The sequence below is a fragment of the Ziziphus jujuba genome, chromosome 9 (assembly GCF_031755915.1).
Source record: "Ziziphus jujuba cultivar Dongzao chromosome 9, ASM3175591v1".
NCBI classification, from domain to species: Eukaryota; Viridiplantae; Streptophyta; class Magnoliopsida; order Rosales; family Rhamnaceae; genus Ziziphus; species Ziziphus jujuba.
The window spans coordinates 11,155,918-11,176,964 of record NC_083387.1 but is presented as its reverse complement, the minus strand read 5'-3'; the positions used below and the strand labels follow the sequence as shown (position 1 = coordinate 11,176,964).

The 21,047-nt window shown below is 34.6% G+C and overlaps 4 protein-coding genes across 4 annotated transcripts; 1 reads left to right on the top strand and 3 right to left on the bottom strand.

Moving 5' to 3' along the window:
• The first annotated feature begins 430 nt into the window (after positions 1 to 430).
• Positions 431 to 5,980, top strand: LOC107411256 (serine/threonine-protein kinase SRK2E). Its single transcript, XM_016018801.4, has 9 exons — positions 431 to 1,274; positions 2,439 to 2,513; positions 2,590 to 2,691; positions 2,769 to 2,822; positions 2,917 to 3,009; positions 3,386 to 3,478; positions 4,365 to 4,469; positions 4,548 to 4,646; positions 5,324 to 5,980. Exons 1-9 carry the CDS (start codon positions 1,098 to 1,100, stop codon positions 5,612 to 5,614), a joined length of 1,089 nt encoding a protein of 362 aa, XP_015874287.1. The 5' UTR covers positions 431 to 1,097; the 3' UTR covers positions 5,615 to 5,980.
• A 782-nt stretch (positions 5,981 to 6,762) lies between these two features.
• On the bottom strand, positions 6,763 to 11,143 carry LOC107411206 (uncharacterized). Its single transcript, XM_016018751.4, has 7 exons — positions 10,740 to 11,143; positions 9,559 to 9,626; positions 9,281 to 9,466; positions 9,104 to 9,199; positions 8,952 to 9,023; positions 8,390 to 8,506; positions 6,763 to 7,903 (listed from the first exon to the last, which is right to left on the bottom strand). The coding sequence occupies exons 1-7, from the start codon at positions 10,981 to 10,983 to the stop codon at positions 6,980 to 6,982; spliced, it is 1,707 nt and encodes a 568-aa protein (XP_015874237.3). The 5' UTR covers positions 10,984 to 11,143; the 3' UTR covers positions 6,763 to 6,979.
• Positions 11,144 to 11,819: 676 nt separating this feature from the next.
• On the bottom strand, positions 11,820 to 15,104 carry LOC107411196 (uncharacterized). The gene is made up of 4 exons (XM_025071257.3): positions 14,757 to 15,104; positions 13,168 to 13,599; positions 12,394 to 12,617; positions 11,820 to 12,058 (listed from the first exon to the last, which is right to left on the bottom strand). The coding sequence occupies exons 1-3, from the start codon at positions 14,862 to 14,864 to the stop codon at positions 12,450 to 12,452; spliced, it is 708 nt and encodes a 235-aa protein (XP_024927025.2). The 5' UTR covers positions 14,865 to 15,104; the 3' UTR covers positions 11,820 to 12,058; positions 12,394 to 12,449.
• Positions 15,105 to 15,814: 710 nt separating this feature from the next.
• On the bottom strand, positions 15,815 to 21,014 carry LOC107411213 (probable N-acetyl-gamma-glutamyl-phosphate reductase, chloroplastic). Its single transcript, XM_016018758.4, has 13 exons — positions 20,758 to 21,014; positions 20,229 to 20,366; positions 19,775 to 19,882; positions 19,427 to 19,513; positions 19,235 to 19,285; positions 18,982 to 19,053; positions 18,453 to 18,572; positions 17,823 to 17,883; positions 17,643 to 17,723; positions 17,368 to 17,447; positions 17,180 to 17,269; positions 16,244 to 16,372; positions 15,815 to 16,156 (listed from the first exon to the last, which is right to left on the bottom strand). Exons 1-13 carry the CDS (start codon positions 20,809 to 20,811, stop codon positions 16,049 to 16,051), a joined length of 1,179 nt encoding a protein of 392 aa, XP_015874244.3. The 5' UTR covers positions 20,812 to 21,014; the 3' UTR covers positions 15,815 to 16,048.
• Positions 21,015 to 21,047: the final 33 nt, after the last annotated feature.

Below are 21,047 nucleotides of genomic sequence, written 5' to 3'. Positions count from 1 at the left end.
CCATACAACTTTTTATGCTTTGCCTCCTACTTGTAAAAGTTCTCCTCGCGTATTACAACTGCAATTTGGCAGATAAATTTAATAAAATTAAACATATGAATTACTATAATTCTGTTTTGATATTATTTTAATTTATTTCGGACAGTATGCATGATTCAATTTATTAACTTTATTGAAAAAATTGTATAATTATATTAAATTAATAGAAAGATAATAAGTCGGAGAAGCAAAAAGTAATGCAGTTTAGGGGATTACCCCCTAACAAATTTACATAAAAAAAAAAATAATAATAAATACACGTAACATTTGAAGAGAGAGAGAGAGGCAGGGAGTGGCTGGGAAAAAATGTAAGAGGGTAGGGACAAAAATGTAATTAGGGGAATTGAATTTTCACTGAATTTGAGACGATAAATAGATGATTGCAATGTCCAAATCCAACGAGTTGGGCAGTGGATTAAAAATCTTCGAAAGCTTTTCCCCAAAAAGGTGTTTTTGGTTTCGGTTTTTGGATAAAACCAGAACACCACACTCATTACAGAAAAAAAGCGTGTGGACACACACACACACACACACACAGTGAGAGAGAAAGAGAAGACGGTAGGGTTCACGAGCAGTGTCACCGACTCTGCAACTTCAAGTTTTTCTTCTTTCTCTATCATCAAAAGCTGACAAATTTGGATATTAAATAAAGAATCTGGAAACCCCCCCCCCCCCCCCCCCCCCCCCCCAAAAAAAAAAAAAAAAAAAAGAAAGAAAAACAAAAGCTCCATTTTTTCTGATTCGGTGGAGCTTCACGGACTCTAACCCATCTTTCACTTTCTTTTCTTCACCCACCCAAGCTCTCTTTTTTGATTTTTTTTCTCTACTCTATTTATAATCAAGTGGTTCTCGTTGCGCCACGTTAACCCCCCGGTCATCAACTTCGGTTATCTGGGTCGATCTCGACGTGGGTCTTTTGCTCGTAGCCATTTTTGCCCCTTCTTTTCTGTTTCTTATGTATAATGTGAGTTTCAGAGTTTTCTGATACCTGAGCTTTGTACAAGTACTGGGTTTGTTTTTGTTATTTTTGGGTGGAACTGTTTGTGGAGAGAAAGAAGATGGATCGGTCGGCGATCACGGTCGGACCGGGCATGGACTTGCCGATCATGCACGACAGCGATCGGTATGAGCTTGTAAGAGATATTGGGTCTGGCAATTTTGGAGTGGCTAGGCTGATGAGGGACAAGCAGACGGAAGAGCTTGTTGCCGTCAAGTACATCGAGAGAGGTGAGAAGGTTAGTGTCTAAATTGCTTTGCTTTGCATTTTTCTCAGCTGTTTTTAGTTGGTGGGTATTTGGCTTTAACATTAGAATTTGCTTGTTTTGTTCTTTTGCTAAAATTGGGTATTTTTATGGGCTTTTTTTGGGACTTTGAGGATTGATATATTTTTAAATGAACTGCTTATCACTTCGTTTTCGTTGATATTTTAGGAAAGTTATGACAATGGGTCTCTGAGGAAGTAGTTTTTGGTGATTTGTGAAGTGTGAAGTGTGCTGGTCCATTGCTTCGTTGGTTTACTGGCGCTTGGGGATTAAGGGGTTTTTCAGTTCTAGTGACATAATAGGTGTTTTTGTTTGGAACTTAGTTTACTTCCAATGTTTTTCTGTGGTTTTTATTAGTCGTTTTCTAGGACCCTGCGTGCAAGGATTGATGGCATTTTGATATTATTTTATTCACCATCTCTCTCTCTCTCTCTCTCTCTCTCTCTCTCTCTCTCTCGACGTGAAGTTAAATTGTCGGTGTGACTGGAATTTGATGAACTTAAAGCCCTTGTCGGTTTTCAATATTGGTCAGAAAATGACAGTGGAAATTGCATTTTCCTGAATAAGCAAATAAAATTGTCTATGTTATTCTTTTTATCTTAGTTTTACTTTGGGGCTAAAATTGAAATTAAATGCCAACAATAGTACGTTTTCAATTCCCAACATTTTTGTTAATAAAGAAACTGGGAAGTTGAAAATATCAAAAACATATAAATAACTAAATAAGAATTGACAATCTAATGGGAGCAGGAAGATCCTGTTTGGGCACCAAGTAACTCAAGGAAAGAAAAAAAAAAAAAAATAATAATAATAATAAAATAAAAAAGTTTCTAGTCAAGGAACGTGTCTTGTTTTTCTGATCAAAATTAACGAGTGGACCTTTATGTTCTCATGGTCATGGGACCCAAATAATCAATTTAGAGAGTATTTTTTTTTAATGCAGCTTCATTTTATTTTCTAAATGTTCCCTGCCTGATGTATTTATTTTAATCACTCTAAAGGTTTGACTTTCTAGATAAGAAGTGTTTGGGATGGATGTGAATAAAATTTGAAGTTACAATCATTTTTCATGATTACTCATGCATTCGGAGCTCTGTTCACTATTGATTTGCTTTACAATCAAATTGTGTGTAACAGATAGATGAAAATGTACAAAGAGAAATTATAAATCACAGGTCACTGAGGCATCCCAATATTGTCCGCTTCAAAGAGGTATATTCGTTTCTCATGTTATTTTGCATTATCTTATGGGAATCTTTCAATTCAGTGGTTTTACAATGAACTGTAGGTCATATTAACACCAACCCATCTAGCTATTGTGATGGAATATGCATCTGGAGGAGAACTCTTCGAGCGGATATGCAATGCTGGAAGGTTCAGCGAGGAGGAGGTTCTTATCTGATGCATCCTTTTTGTTTTCAGTGGAAGCCCTGACTTACTTCTAATGTACATTGTCTTTTGCTGTAGGCACGCTTCTTCTTCCAACAGCTTATATCAGGAGTCAGCTACTGTCATTCCATGGTATGTTAAATATGTCTTCCATCTTTATTCATGTTGTCTTATTACACAGTAAACAACATCCCATGGACTTCTTGTGCTGCATTTTTCCATGAAGCAAGTATGTCATCGTGATCTGAAATTGGAGAATACATTGTTGGATGGAAGTCCAGCGCCACGCTTGAAGATTTGTGACTTTGGATACTCTAAGGTACTAGCTGTTCTTCATTTTTTTCTTTTATCTTTTGGAGGTCTACATTTGCTTATGGCTAAGTCTCTTATATATGCATGAAACCAAACATTATTTGTTGTATATTTTCTCATATGGTTAAATCTCTGTATTTGTTGTATATATGCATGAAACCAAACATTATTCGTTAAATGAAATGGTTGGTGAATGCATATATGCATGCTAATGGAAATTTGTTGTATATTTTCTCTTCTAGTAAGTAACAGCATTTTTTTGGAATTTCTCTGCTTTTATCTGGTAATATAATCTACTTGGATTCTTTTTTCTTCAATTGTGCCATCCGGCATTCTGTGCTGCTTTAGAATCCTTGTAATTTGTCTGTGTCTTTGATTTTCAGTCCTCAGTGCTGCACTCACAACCCAAATCAACTGTTGGCACCCCTGCATATATTGCTCCGGAAGTTTTGCTTAAAAAAGAATATGACGGCAAGGTAATATTTGATCTGCTTGAAGCAATCTGCTTTAGATTTTGCACAAAAAACACATCATATAGTCTTGTTTAATAATGATTGCTTTCCTGTATTTATTGTAAAGGTATCCTATACTTATTCCTGAAAGGTATCCTATACTTATTCCTGAATGTAATCATTCATAATTTATTTCATATTATTAGTTTAACTAAAATTGTGTAGTCAAAATCTTTATCTCACTTATATACTGTTAAGTTGTTTATGTGGCCTTAAAATGTTGTCAGCATCCTGCAATTATTGGGTAAGTATTCTTCATTTAATTTTATAACATATAGTGTGAATATCAACTCTCAAGCCAAGGTAAGCGCTTCCAACGTGTATTATGGTTTTAACTAGGTTCCTTTGCACTTTCAAAAGCCATGATCTTGGGTGCCTTGCTGCTAGCATCTGGAATGAGCAAAAAATTGTACCAGCTATAGTGCCAATAGATTAAGTTTTGTCTTTCTTTAAGCTATAACTCCCTTTTTTCATTTTTCTTTTCTAGCTTTTTGTTTTGGGTAGTTTATAAGGAGATTCTGGATGATTTACAGAACTCAATTATCTGTAACCCTCTAACACATCTATGGTGTTAAGTTATCAACCAAGCCTACACTGCTAATACAGCTATAGCTTATGAGGCTCAAGTATAGAACTATTCCCTGCTGCAAATTATATCAGAAGCATGTTCTATTAATGAATTGATCAGAATTTGCCACACGAGGGCTGGCTGCTTTCATGGGTCAACTATAGAAATGAATATTATTTGCTTTGACACAACTGTAAGGTGTAGTTTGTTAGTCCATGCTCATGCATGCTGATAAATTCAGTACATGACAATGATACTTTGCAAATTTGATATGCCAATCAGATTGCAGATGTGTGGTCTTGTGGTGTAACCTTATATGTAATGTTGGTGGGTGCATACCCTTTTGAGGACCCAGAGGAGCCTAAGAACTTCCGCAAAACAATCCATGTAAAATTTTCACCTTTTCAGTATCGAGTATTCTACTTCATTGCACTGCTGAGCTAAATCGATATATGAATCTTGCAGCGCATCTTGAATGTCCAGTACTCAATTCCCGACTATGTTCATATATCTCCAGAGTGCCGCCATCTGATCTCAAGGATTTTTGTAGCTGACCCTGCAAAGGTAAGCCAAATTGTGTATATGAAAATTTGGTTTGTTTTGATCCATATACAATTCTTGGATGACAAGAAATATTCATGCCATTGTTCATTATTTATATGATTGACTCTTGCATTGTATTCCAAAAAGAACAAACATTACAACAATGCTTCTGCCTCGGTTTGTCATTACAACAATGCTTCTTCCTCAGTTTGTTGGTTAATATTGTTGCTATGTTCACCAGGTCTTTGACGGTTGTTCTACCTATGTTGCTATTTTTTCACTTCATTTAGCAGTGATCATTGTCCGGCAATGTATCTCTGTGGCATTACCACATTGCTAATTGAGTAAAATATGGAGAATTTATATTGTGTATTTGTAGGAGTTGGGCCATCCCCATTGCTTTCTCTGCTTTTAAATTATATTTGATGTTGAAATTGAATGGAGAATTTTGTCTAGTTGTATGTTGTTTCTGTTTCAGTTGTAATTTGTTTTTTATCTGCTGTACATTCTCTCCCTCTCTGTCTCTGTGGCTTTCTATGGAAAGGAGGGTGGGGGAGGATTTGTTTCACCATGTATTTATCTGCTTTGTCTATGATGTATTTCCACTTTACAGCTTGCTTTCCCTTATCTGAGTGGGTTTATACAGAAGAATTTGATCTTCTTCTAATTTGAGTATCTTTAATAAAACTGTTCAACAGAGGATATCCATTCCTGAGATTAGGAATCATGAGTGGTTTCTAAAGGACCTTCCAGCAGATCTTATGGATGAAAATACAATGAACCAATTCGAAGAGTCTGATCAACCCATGCAAAGCATTGATGAAATAATGCAGATAATTTCTGAAGCTACTTTACCTGCAGCTGGTGCTCATAGTATCAACCAGTATCTGAATGGCAGTCTAGACATTGACGATGACATGGAAGAAGATCTGGAGTCGGATCCTGACCTGGATATCGATAGTAGTGGAGAAATAGTCTATGCAATGTAATTGTGACAATGCTGTTATGGAAGAAGGACGACTCTGTAAGCCAGTACTGGCTTTGAAAATGAAATTTAATATCATCCTCCCTCCTTAGTCTAGACATGAAAGTGGAGTAAAAGGGCTTTTCCATTTCATTGTAATGGTGGATTTTGCTGGTTTGGAATTGTTGATCGGTTGAGAATCCTTGCCTTTTAGCCTTCCAGTTTGTCTTTCAGCATTTGGTTTTATGCTTTTGTTCTGCCACTTTCAAGTGGCATTTTATGTAGTGTTACCTGCTTGTAACAAAATAAACATAATTGTAACATAAAGCTGATCACATTTTCTAACTGCATCTCCATCTTAATTTATAAGACTACCTTTTCTTTTTTCCAATTTTTTTTTTAAGTTTATTATTATTATTATGCTTCTGCTCTTGTTCCAAAGTATAGGGCCTCTGCCTCTGCAACATAAACTGAAACAAAATTTAGAAAAATCAACAAAGTAATTAATTATGAGCAAAATCTAATTTGCTCAATCATATGTAAATCTTATTAGTAGGAAAAAGAAAATTTGAAATTTTATTTATATAGATTTTTTTTTGGCAGTTTTTAGCAAATAAAATTGATTTAATTGATAAGTTATTCATATTTGTATACAGTAGATCATGGATTTAAAATATTGGATGAGAGAATTATTGTAATTTTTTAATGAAAGTATATAAAAAAAAAAGTCTTCAACTATCATCTCCTCCTCCTCTTTCTGATTGTGTTATTATTTTAAGGGCGCGGGGGGAACAAAGAATCCAATAGCTCATAATTTTTCCAAATAAACTGTATCATATGGTTGAGCCAATTTGAAAATTTTAAGTCCTCCGTTTCAATATGAACGAAGAGATCCAAATCCAACAAATATAAAATGATACCTAACCCTTTTCTTTTTTTTGGGCTTACCTGGCACAATGCCAACGATAGATGAAAGAGATGTAGGAATTACAACTTTACGAGTAACAAAAATAGGAAAACGTTATAAATCTCAAATCTTTTACATCATAGTCCTTCCCAAATGATGCCGTAAATTAATAACTCACTACACGGTTAAAAGAAATAAAATGAATTTGGGAAAAAAGTTTGATAGTTTCTCAATTAACGCTTTAAATAATTAAATGTACCGACATAAAACTTAAAAGCTTATTGAATTTCTTCAACCAGGTGCTGATGCTTGCTTTCAAATAATATCTTAACAGAAAATGAGATGTCAGAACTATGTATGTATGAAAGGCTTTGGACAACAAAGACGGTATATGAAAGCATTATGAAATAAAAACCAATCACAGAAAAACAAAATGAGGTCGGACAATTAAGAGTAAGAATACACCCTCTTCTAGCTCCAACTTCAGCTTGGAGAACTGCGAGTTTCCTGCACAACAGGTGCAGAGCCTTCGACCAAATTCCCATCAGAAGTTTTTTGATCTCCAGTAGCCCTCGGGTAGGTATCATCAAGCCTATTGCTTTGTTGCTCCAGCTGCGGCTCTTCATGATCAGGATGCTGTGTCTCTTGGACATAACTGGCTGGTGCAGGTTCAGGGGCTGACTGAAAAGGATACCCACCTTCTCCATACTCTGACTGCGATGCTGGAGGGACCTGGGCTTGCTGGTCCCCACCATAACTTGGTTGGAAGTAACCCGTTTGATTATAAGCTTGAGATGGAGGTTGGTTTGTGCTGTTTGGGTAAGTCCAGTACCCAGCCTGAGGATTAGCCATTGGCTGGCTATGAGCATGATGATGAGCACCAGGTGATTGCTGAGCAGTTTGAGAGAAAGAAGTTCCATTCAGGTTTGATGGCACCGGGGGTGGTCCATATCCTAAGGAATGGTTTTGTTTTGGTTGATCAAGTACTGCAGCTTGACTTGGGATATTATGCCCATAATTCGCTGACTGATGAGAGTAGCTCTGATCGTAACTATAGTTGGGTAGTGTTTGATTGTAGCTGTAATCAGGATTTTGTGGAGTTGAACCTAACTGAGCTTGTTGACCATAGTAACCATCTTGTTGACCATAGTACCCATATCCAGTGCTTTGCTGAGGTGGCTGGGAGACGGTTGATTGGTTTGCCTGATCCCAACCTGCTACTTGGGTAGGATAGCCACTATAGTATGAGGCAGACGCAGGAGGTGTAATATAACTTCCAGACTGAGTGTAATCATATTGAGGCTGTTGCTGCTGCATTGGAGGTTGTACTTGAGTGCCCCAATTAGCAGGAGGGGTGTAAGCAGGTTGCACATAGCTATTTCCACCAGACGCATTCACTAAACGTTTCTGCAGGAAATGAAATAATATAAAATATTAGTTATGAAGCAATTGTATCCCATGGGTTCAATTCATGTGCCTAATGCAATTATTCGCTTAAAAGTTTTCCCCTGTTTGTTGTAGTGCTGTTAACCAGATCAGGACTAAATAAGGAAACGATCAGGAGCCAAATTTTAACATGCTATGACATTATAAAACTCTTATTTATTTAATACCATAAAGACAGAAAAACATGACCTCCTATATATTTTTAATCATCAATGCTAGAAAAATATATGCTGCTTTCGCATAAATTAAAGTTCAAAGTTTGGTTTTCCAGAATTGAAACACAATACAACATAAAAGGTATCGATCATAATATAAAATATAAACAGAGAAAGGTCTGAAATAACAACAGTCCCACTGCTTTATCACAGTGTTGAACTTTAGAAAGCTCACAAGAACAAATAATGGCTGGATATCAATAAAGCTTGCAGTAGATCGATATGAACTCACCCCACTAATTACTTCATTGACCAATTCTTTGGCTGCATCAATTTGCTCTTTCTGTCCATCTATATGCACATTTCTCTCTGTTGATGTATCACCAGGAGGAAGGTGCAATGGTACAATCTGGCAAAAGAGAAGTGTATCATATATGCCACAATAGATTAGAGAAATTCTTAGCATACATAAAACAAAATAAATGGCATAAATTTGACAAGTCGACGAGTATATGAGCATGTGTCCAGGTAATTTTAGATCTATAATAAAAAAAAGAAGCCCACCATCAATGCTATGTGAGTAACATTTTAGGAGTTTCCAAACTGTTTCAGAATGTTCAAATGAAAAAGGCTATCCAAGTTAAAACTTGGGCATTAAAGTAGGTATGTGCAACAATTTATGCATCCTAATGAGGATAAAAGGAATTTATACAACCAAAATAACCTAATACACAATTCAACTTTATTACCAACGTTTTCTATAATTTGCATCCATAAATAACATGTGATTGAAAGAAGCTGAAGGACCCAATTTTTTTTTATTTTTTTTCTTTTTATTGCCTTAAACTACAGACCTGGATACGAGCCCCAGACTTGCTCTGCATATTTCTTATAGTCTCTCCTCCCTTGCCAATGAGCAAAGCAACCTACAAATACCAGTGTAAATTATATTTGTTAGTCTTAGCTTTATAAAAGGAGAAGAGTAATCAACATATTTATTATTTACCTTGTTGTTAGGAACTTTCATGATAAACTGCTCTGCTCCAGATTGAACAGAGCTGAATCCATGGTTTGCAGATGAAGCAGAGCCCCCAGCATCTGTCTGTTCCAGCAATATCATGATGAACAATTAGAGAACAAGTTTTTGGTTCATCAAACAAACATACGTAAGACATCACTGTACCTGTGTTATAACATCATTGATAAGCTGTTCTGCTCTACTAATCTGCTCTGATGTACCCGTTAATTCCACATCTCTTGTCAGTGAATAAGGATCAGCTTCTGAGTCCTTGGTTATCTGAATTTTTGCTCCTGATTGATGTTGTAGGTATTTTATTGTTTCTCCCCCTTTACCAATAATCAACCCAACCTAAAATCACAGATAAACTTTATCAGTATTACGCTAAGAATAATACTTATTTTCTTACAAAGATTGGGAAGCAGCAATATATGATTGAGTACCTTGCCATTTGGAATACTTATTTTCCTGCTTGACCCTTGTGGAGCATGTGCTTGAGCAGCAAAGAAAACTGTAAATAATTGCAAATTAGAAAACATCCTATCAGTAAACTTCTTGATAGTTACTAACGATAAAATAAAGACAAAAATATGAGCACGATTAAGGCTTTGTTGCTTTATGAGAAAAATAAATGATAGGAGATAATGTTCCATACAAAAAATTTGAAGGACTCTTTCTTTTCTTCTTCCCCCCAACCCCCAAAATTTTCCCATGTATAAATGAACTCAGTGACAGTTCTAACAAATAAAAGCCTGCCAATGAGCAAGCACTAGACAATTAAATACCAGACAATGAAAAAAAAAAAAAAAAAAAAAAAAAAAAAAAAAAAAAAAAAAAAAGAAGAAGAAGAAGAAGAAGAAGAAATCACGGATAGCTAAACTACGAATTTTTACTCATTCCACCAGACTGCATAGTTACAAAAGCACACAGAGTGAAGAATTACTATTTTTGCTCTAGCTACAGGATGCATTGTACAATCTCAAAATTAGGATCACCATTATATTATATTTATATGTTATCAGAAGCTCAAATATTCAAACAGCAGAAGGCAGACCTAATTAAGAAATTAGTTGGTATGTCCTGCATCAATGTGAAATCTGATCCAACCAACCAAAAAAAAAAAAAATTACATTGATGCAGTTAAATAACCAATCAATATTGAATAATCTAGATCTCTATATCGAACCCCAAGAGGAAATATCCATCCAGACAGAAAAAAAATTAGGCAAATTTAATAATACTTTTTTTTTTTTTTAAAGAAAAATATTGGGTAAAAGAGCCATAAGTGAATGGCAATATACAATATAAAATTCCACTAATTTTCCATCAGTTTTGAAAAACTTGTTTTTGCAAAACCAGCAACAGTTTCTTTCTCATGTAAGTAAATGTTATCTGGTAGAAATGTTGTTCAAAAACTCAACCTAATGCTATAATAAGAGATATATATTTCTCACAGTTGACCGTAATAACTTATCCAAAATTTAGAGAATGAGAGCTCCATCTTAGCTAGGGTTAACCATGTTAATATATAACAAGGGCAAGAAAAAAAATTAAAAAAAGAAAAGAAAAGCTAAAACCCTAGAAAATAATGGGGAAATTTGGAATAGGAGGGAAATATTATTACCAGGGAAGGGAGGGTTAGAGACTGAGTTAGAGTTGGAGTTGGAGTTGGAGGGGGGGAGGGCCTCAGAAGAATCGTCGTCAAGTCGAGGGCGCTTTGACTCGGCATTGCTGACGAGCCGAGCGGCAATTTCTTGAGCTTTCTGCTTGGCGAGCAGAATGTTATCCTCCAGCTTTCGCTTGTGAGAGTCGGCAGAGGCAGTGTCTGAGTTGAGCTCGTGTTGCTGTTCTTCCAGGTCTTCTTTCATGGCGGTGGAATCGTTCAAACTCGGTGGTGGTGGAGGCTGAGTCACCGACTCGACAGAGAGATAGAGAAACGAAGCGAGCGGAGGGAAACAGATTTTCCCTGTAAAACAGATTACGTAGGGCTTCAAATCCTACTTTGCTACACGACGTCGTCAAATTTTTATTTTGCAAAATATATATAAAAGTCAATGCTGAAAAAGAAAAGAGACCGTAGTGATACATTTTAAGCTTATTATCTTTGCAGTTTCTATCATATATAATACAAATCTTATTTGACATGAAATTCTTCTGCTTATTTATTTATTTATTTTTTTTTTTATAAAATTTGATTAGCATATTATTCAATAATCTTGTCCAATTTCAAGCAAAAATAACTTCAACTTTGCATCTTACGTTTGTTTTTATGAAAATGTAAACTGTCTTAAACCCCCCAAAAAAAAAAAAAAAAAAAAAAATTATTTATCGGCATCCCTTCATTTTTTTTTTCTTTTCTTTTTTTTGCTTAAACATCCCTTCATTTAGGGAAAATATATATATATATATATATAGTATAGTATAAAAACAACAAAGGGCCTTATTCCTCACTATATTCAAAATAAAACCAAAAAGAAATATATTATAAAATATAGATTAATTTATAATTATTTTATAAAAATTCTATTTAATATATATATATATATATATATATTTTTTCCCACCTAAGGCCACAAACAAAGTTGGACCAGCAGCATTCAAGTGACCGTCATTGTTAAGTTTTTTAAACCATAGGTCCCAAAATACAGCTCCAAGTAAGCAGTAGTAACCTTGCATTGTCTTGCACTGTTCATTGCCAACAGCATGATAAAGTGACCAATTGAAATAGCATGAACTCAATCTATAATGCCTGTGTATTAAAGTACATCCATATGAACACAAAAAAGCATCAAAATATAGCTATTCATTGACTACAGGTATTGTATCAAATTGACAAATGAAATTCTAATTTGAACTTTCTTATTACAATAATGACAACCACTACAATGCTCTGCCCAAAAATTGACAAGAAAGATCCTTACTCCTTCTGCCCTGTTCTTCAACCTTCAACAAAAAGAGAAAAAAAAAAAAAATTAAAAAAATAGTTGATCAGGCAAACATTTGCATTGGTTAAGAACAAGAAGGCACTATTCATAGACATCTACTATTCAAATTTATAGCTGATTGTTCAGCAACTTCACTTTCATTGGAAAATATGCCACCTGTATCTAATCATAAGTGAAGATGTATAATTTGTCAGATTGACCAGTTACATTAGCTGTGCAGTATAATAATAACATCATATAATATAAACAGAAAATAATAATAATAATAAAAAAAAAGAGAATGAAATTTGACGTCCTCTCAAGTAAAGAAAATTGCCCCAGAAGGAGAAGTACCTGTTATATTTTTTTCCTGCAAGAATTGGATCTTATTTACTGAATGCTCTAATTTCTCAGTGCCTTTTCCTACGCTGCCAAAATGCCCATAGAGTTCTAAACAAACCCCCATTGGCAAAGTGTGGGACAAATATCCGGCCCCAGTATGGTAGAGATGGCCCTGCTAATTTAAGAAGCGTGAACAAAATAGCCATGCAAATCAGATGCCATGGAACTTCTGCATCCTGCTACCAAGCCAGACAAGAACAATGTATTTATACAAATAAGAATAATTCTGATAAAAATAAACTGGAAAAAAATGTAGGCCTCTTTCAAGAAACGAAATACTGAGAAATGAGGCAATCCAACAAGCTCTCTAGTCTGGCATCATAGTACTTCACTTATCAATATATAAAAAGGACTATCAAAATTGGGATAAGGAAAAGTGAAAAAGAATTTCAGAAAAGAGCCTACACTGATTGATCAAAGATCTCCCAAGTAAATAAAATGTAAAATCCATCAAATGGAGCCGAACCAGATGCTTCTAAAAACCATTAAGCATCTCCACAATTGAGATCCAAAATGGAAAAGAAAAAAAAATGTAACTTCCAAATCTTTTCACCCACGCATATGAATCTAGTAATCATGACTTTTAAATCACTACATGATGCCATTTTAAACTGAATGTTGATAAATGTCACAAGATGTTGTTGACACAATTTTCATGTCAAGTAACCCTCATGTCAAATTAACTGAGTTAATAAATAGCCGAGTGACTCTTCACAGACAGGTTACCTTGAGAAGTGGAGAGACATCCAAGGCTGTCTGCCTCAAGACTTCAGCAACAGCAATTCCAATAAGTAATGGGACAGGCATAAGAAACAGCTTCTTTTCATGTGCACAATATGATATCTCACTAAGGGAGGACACCACCAGTAGAGGTACACTTAAGTATCTGACAACTGCCAAGATAAGGTCAAGGATGAGTTGGACGAAGTTGTCAAATGCTCTATTCCAGGGGAAACTCTTTACTGGAGCAGGGGTACTTTCCCACAGTTTGATTGCCATGTCCTGCAGGCGTTCCAATTTTGTCTTCCCAGGATCATCTGACTGCCCTGAAGCCATGTTCATTGCACACATGACTTTGGGCCCAGAATTCTGAAATAACCCTGATGGTATAAAACTTGAACTATAGTGGCATTTTTTATCATATTGTGAAAATCCCTCCTACAAATAAAAGGAAACAGTAAACCTAGTGAATTGAGAAAGCTACACAACCCATCAGGAAACTCAAGTAAAAGAGATGATTAATGGCTATGGTTTCCTAAATAGATGTAACCACAAACTAACATCAAATATTTTTTTCTAACAAATCAGCACTAATTCTTTTAGTTGCACATACAAGTTTTTTTCCAATTAATCAATTAAACTCTCAGACTTCTAATGTAACCATTTTAAGTGGTGCTTCTCTTTCTGCAAAAAAAAAGGGGAAGGGGGAGGGGGATACATAATACAGGTGACTACATGATGAGGCAAAAACTGTGTCCTATGCAACACATCAAAGACAAAATATGCTGCAGCTACTTGGATTCAAGAGTGACAGAACAAAAAACATAAATAAACACAAATATTTTCAAGCCCACTCAAAAACTAGTTTACAGGCCATATAGATGACAATTCAGGATTCTCGTAACAATGCCACAAAGAGAGGTCAAATTCTCAAAAAACACTCAAGCATTAAAATTCTAGCTCAAAGAGAAAAACTTGAATACAGGTCTACATTCTCATGGTAGGTTTTTGGAGAAATTAAAATTCTTCATTGCACACACAAACGCATAGGCTTGACAAACACCAGATTATGCTCCATTTCATTTTCTAGTGACTGCACTTCCAATCCTAACAGGTAACCAGACTCTATAAGGTGACTACATTAGAATTTGTAGGTTCATTTTTTTTTTTAAAAAAAATAAACTCTACTTATACAAATGTCAACATAAGCACAAAACAAATTCAATATAAAATTACATTTATAACAATAATGAACACAGTTAACATAAATTAAAATAACAATTAAAATTCATATATATTTAAAAAAAAAAATTTAAAAAAAAAAAAAAAAAAAAAACCTATTTCTATACACCCGATAATAACAAAAGAAGAATCGTGTTAACTAAACTCCCGGCAAACCCAACTCCATGGTGAATTTCTTGACCCACTATTTCTGAGAAATAAATCACATCTCTCGGGAGAAAGTTAATAATATTTCCAATAAACAATTAGTAAACTTTTAAGCCAAAACACGATAAACTGCAGATATTTAGAAAAAGAATTGCATGCTGAAATTTGAGGGAAATCTATAAAAGGAAAATGACAAGCAAGCTTACCTTGAATCCCTGAAGAAAAGGGTGGTGATGGGTCTTGAGAGCCATTTCAGTGGAGGCTTTGAAACGAGTGGAAGCAGATAACAAATTAGAGGGATAAAGGTTCGCCATTGTCCGTACTACTCGCTTTTCATGTGAAGTAACAGAGTTGCTTTAGATTTCCTTGTTTATCCAAAACGCCATGCAATGGGTTTAACCTTCAAATATGGAAAAACCTAAGGGTTTAAGAATTGGAGGCAAAGATAAGCATTCCTGTGAGCTCTCTCTCTTTCTCTCGCTGTTCTGTTTTTGTTTTTGTTTTTGTTTTTGACGTTCTTTCTCTTTGTTGTTGTTGTTGTTGTTGTTAATGTAGACATCTAAACATAATTAAAATATAATATATATATATATATAGATAATCTTATAATTTCGGTTTTCTTTTTTCTTTTTTTTTTAATTTTTTTTCATTTAAGAAATAATAATAACAATATATATTAAATTCGATTCTTTGAAAATTACAAAATTGAATAAGATTTTGAGTTGTATTTGCTAGTTAAAAACTTTTTGTTGCCATAGCAGAGACAGGATTAAACTATTTAACCAAATATAGAAGACATAATGCAAGCTTTTGTATTTTTCATATCATATTATTTGTGTCAAATATCTGCCAAAAAAAAAAAGTAAAAAAGAAAAAGAAAAAAAGAGAAGAATCCTGTGGTCAAGATATAGATTTTAATTTTAACTTTTGAATTTGAAAAAAAAGAAAAAAAGTTACATATATATATATATATATATATATATAAATTTTAGAATTTCAAAAAAGTTTTAAAATCGTTCGGAAAAATGTTATATTAGCAGGTATACCTTAGCAATTTACTTCTTTTCCTTTTTCTTTTTTTTTTTTTTGTCCTTGGGGATTAGATTACTAGAAGCAATGACAACCAGCTAGCTACAGAAACAGAAGCAGAAAATCCTACAGCTGTTTACAAGTTTTTCTCCACATAAACTGTTAAGATGCGCTATAGTTATTCATGATGATAGACAGTCTCACAAAGCATGATATGGATAATATGGCCAGATAATACAATAAAAGAAGCTCCTTCTTATTCTTTTTTATTTTGCCTTGGCAATAGTTTACAAAAGGTGGCACTGGACCAATAAATTAAAGAGAGAAGCTACAAGAACATCAAAACCAACATTTTGGAATGAACCAGAAATTCATAAAAAAACTACAAACTACTGACAAAAATATAAAATAAAGAATCTTCTTAGCCGAAGAATCAAGTTTACTCTTAGTCGGTCAAAAAGAATACATGCTAAGGAAACAAGGGTTGATAAAGAAGCCCTGTGTTTTCTGGAAATCCCAGCATCAAGTTGAGATTCTGCAAAGCTTGACCTGAAGCTCCCTTAACTACATTATCAATCTGCACCAACATTTTAAGAGCTTAGCCATTCATGGTATGATCCATAAGTCAATATTTGCAAAGGAAATAGCAAAAGGATGGACTTACAACAGAAATAATAATTGCTCGTCCAGGAATTCGATCAGCAAAGACATTAATGAAACAATAATTAGAGCCCCGGACATCATGAGTGCGTGGGACAGCTCGTTTCTCCAACAACTTGACAAATTCTTCATCCTGAAACCAAAATCATGGTGGAAAGAAAGAAAGAATAAAATCTCACAAGTAGCAATCAGAATAAAAGAAAATGCACCCCAACTAGTAGTGTAAATATGCACACGAATGAATAAAATCTCACAAATGGCAATCAGAATAAAAGAAAATGCACCCCAACTAGTAGTGTAAATATGCACACGAATGAATAAAATCTCACAAATAGCAATCAGAATAAAAGAAAATGCAACCCAACAAGTAGTGTAAATATGCACATGAATGATGAATCTATGTGCATGTTGAAGTCACTTGGTACCATCATACTATTCCAAGGGAATCAATGGCATCTAAATATAAAAGGCTCCTTTACGATCTACTCATTAGCAAAGTGCAAGAAAAAACCAATTGTCTCTTGCAATTCAGAGTGAATATTCTTCAGCTAAAGAAGAAAAATTAAGCCCTAAAAGTGTCATTAGTCAGAACAGTAAATTTGAAAATGACATGAAGTTCAGCATCACGACTTTGGTTGCTTCAGTGGTGATTCTCTAAGCTGACTTAAGTATCATCACGTAAACCATTTTCTAGACCTATGAAAGTTATTGCTCGACAGGGTTGAAGATAACCTTTAGCAACCAAAACCGATCACCTGAAACATCTCTCAATCTCTCTTTTGTTTATTTGTTTGTTTTTTTTACTGCACAGAAAATTTTGCTATTCTGATGAAGAAGTGCCAACTTATGAAGTTCATTCCAATGCTGCCTTCTGTACAGAATGACAATCAGATATGAATGCAGGTGCTCAATGAGAAGAAGAAGAATTAAATAGGTGTACCTCATAGGACGTCTTCAATTGTTGGTACAAGTCCTCAACTGTTACACCTGGAGCCATTTCTACATATATGGTCGATTGCATACCACGGCTCTGAAAGACAGTAACAAGAACTTAAAGTTTAGTCCTATCTTAGCAACGAGCAAATCTGTATACTGCAATAACATAATATGTCAAGGTATAATAATCACCATTGGTATTAGATGTGGAGTGAAACTGACGGTTATTTTCGAATGTGCAGCATCAGATAGCCCTTGTTCAATTTCTGGAACTGAAATTTAGACATAAAAACAAGGCTACCTCCTTGTGAAAGCAACTAAACAGACAAAAGTACTTGGCAAAATACAATTTTAAGTCTGTCAAGTTTTTGTTGTATTAGCTCAATATACATAGTTGGTACTAGTTCCTATCGACTTGAATTTTTGGGATTAATGGTAACTCAACAAACTAGAGTACAAAAACTTACCATGGCGATGACGGGTAACACCATAAGACTTGATGCCTTCAGCTATTTCTGTGTATAAATTTTCCTCTTTTGCACTACGCCCTGCAGTGAACCAATTTACATTAGAAATCAAGCAAAGTACCAGAGTCTAGAACTTAACATCTGTATAAAGATTTATGAGCTAGTTGATCATATCCTAACCTGCTCCACTGACACCAGATTTTGAGTCGATGATGATATTTCTAAACTCAATGAGATTAGCCTGCATGTGACAGAACATCAGAAGGTGTGTAACAAAGCACTGAGGGAAAGAAACAAGCAAAAAAAAGGCCAAACTGGAATATTAGTAATCATGAGACAGCCATTCTCATGTACATAATGGGTAGATAAAGCAAAATCTTTCAGAATATAATGTCTCTAACTAAATTCCAAATCTATTTGCACCACATATTCACCTGAAATATCTTAAGCCTCCATATTGTCACAGATCATATAAATATATTCAACCTTTTGTTCTAAGGTTTCAACATATACTTAACTCCTGGTTTGTAATTCCACTAAAATCACAGTCAAAATCAAGTTTAGACTTGCCCTTTTGAGAAGGCTATCAGATTCAGATTATTTTCTGAAGTATTCCAGGTTTTCTTTCTCCTTCTTTCCTTTTGCCACTAAATTGGAATCTAGAGTAACTCCCTGGCTCCCTGAACCTCTACGTACATAGTCTACACATAACTTGTCACTTATTGGATGCCATGTGATTAATCGACTAACCCTAAGCATGAGTCTCACTAGAAACTGAAATTTAAAACAAAATCAAAATACGAGACAGACCTTTATCAGTGGAACAAGGGGAAGTTGAATGGATGTTGGATAGCAACCAGGATTGGCAACTAGGCGTGCATTTTTAATTTCCTCCCGCACAATCTCTGTCAAACCATATACAGCTTCTTTCTGGATCCATGAAAATAGAACTTGTAAATACATTCAAGTTAATGGTATAAAAACATAAAACTTTTCAAGGATAACAATGCTAAATTTTATTTGATATATCATTTCAGCAAATCCAAAAAGCAGAAATTCGTGGAATAAGTAAACCATGCCACAGTTGAGTTAAAAGCCAATGAGCATGCATTTCCTTGAAGAGTAAGGTTTAGTGGACTTAAAAAGAAGCATTTGGATCAACAAAGTGCAATTTTGACTTCAGAAAACAGTGCCAGACAAAGGTACTCTTACAACACTATTCATCAGTTAATGCCCACTTCATTTCTAAAAGTTTCTCCAAAACAATATGTAGAAATGGTAGTCATTAAGGGGGTAAACTAGTGACAGCCATACAGAAAAAGAGAAATAATTACTTTACCTGCAAATCTGGTGCTCTGTGTGCCTGACCATACCACTCTTCATACTCAGATATATCTCGTAGCCGAAAGTCCTGCAGACACATCATATACAATTTTTGAACAATAATATTTGAGTTCCTCTCCTATGATAGGATGTCAATACACAATTTCTTTATTTTATTCTATTTATTAAAAAAGAAAAAAAAGAAAAAAAAAAAAAGGAAAAGAAAAAGAGAAAGGTGCAGCACAAAGTGGTGATAAACTAGAGCGTACCGCAGAGAGATCAACAATCTTTAAACTTGTTGGAAGGCTTTTGATAATTTCCTGCAAGTAAAAAACCAAACATATCTATAACTAAGGGAAAGAGATCCAGTAAATGTATTTCCTAATTTTGAAGGAAAACTGAACTAGGAACCAATTTTGTTAGTTAAGGAACTAAGAAATACAACAGAAACATAAAAGGACCTGAGTGGTTCCATGTGGCAGACAACAAAATACTGCATCTACTTCAGAAAAATCAGCATCCTTGATAGCAACTAAGGTTGGCAGATCCTGTACATGTAGCAAAAATCAAAATTTGTTTGTCATGAAAGATTGTATTGTAAAGAAGCCAGAAAGTACAGAATGGATGGAAATATCTTTACTGTTGACCTCTGCTACAAAACCCGGGGATCTGTGTACAATCGATAAAATATAGGATATAAAAATAGATACTTAGGAAATGCCCCGGGCTTGAGCGAGTTTAAACTGATAATATCTCTACATACATGCTTTGGCCATTAGTGAAAACATTTTCAGCCTAAAGTCTCTTACTTGTGTGACTAAATGAGGATACACTGCACCAATTGATTGACCAGCTTTTCTATCAGCAGTCATCAACGTAATGCCAAAGTGTGGATGGTTTGCCAGGAGCCGGATAATCTGCAAGATATGGTTCACATCATAACATATTATAATTTGTTTGTATTAAGACAATACAGAGCTAGTTCGACGTGCTGTGTTAAAGTTGTCCAACCCATCTCAATCTTCATACCCAACTAGGAAACCCTTTCCATAGTACTTCAGAATTATGACTTTCAGTATTTACTATTTCTTTCTCCAAAATTAACCTTGGCTCATCCAGAAATTCCAAAGTTCTAGTTCAAGACCCATCCTTACGACCAAGAATTAAAATATATTTCACAAACAATATCATAATAAATCTATCTCCCAAAAGAATTGAAAAAAAAAAATGTAATGAAAAGGGTTGGTGAGTGAGACGCTCTACCTCAGCACCAGTGTAACCACTGGCTCCAAGAACACCAATGCGAACTGCCTTTTCTGCTTTCTGAGTTTTAGTATTTGCCAAACATTTAACAAACCTTCCTCCATTTCGCTTCTTAGTTTTTGAAACATTGATTTCGTTCTGCATTCAAATATATATAAAGGACATTAAGTTGAAAAAAGATAAAAGGAAATAATTTAAATAAATAATAAATATAGCCCACAAAGTTAGAAAAGCGCTCAAAGCAGCAACAGAAATTTAACATCCAGTTTTATTCTCAGTTTGGCTCTTGGGAAACGGATGCATATATAAAATAAAAAAAAATAAAAAAAAAAGAGGAGAGAGAGAGAGATAAAAGAAACCCAGATAAAAGTTTCACTTTTTTCATTCAACAAATAAACCAAGCTCATAATTTAGCCAAAAAAAAATTTAAAATAAATAATAAAAAATTAAACTTGGACTTGTTTCCTTCTTCTGCATGTTCTAAAAAATAATAAAATAATAAAATGAAAGAGCTTTAATGGTACTAAACCTTCCATAAGCATCCACTATCAAAACAAATGGAACCGAAGGTTGCAGAACTCATTTTTTTGATAGGTACTCAGAACAAAGCAACAAAAACTGCAACACCCAGAAATAAATGTTTTGGAGTGTTGAGATCAAACTAAACCCAGAGAAGGCCAAAGGATTCAGCACCAATGAGCTATGAAACCTACTTGGCATTCGAAAGTGGTAAAAAAGGGCAGGCCATTGGAGTTTTTCTAGCTCTTCTGCTGTAATGCATTACGAAATTCCTCTTTTGCCCTTTCCTTTTAGAAGCCA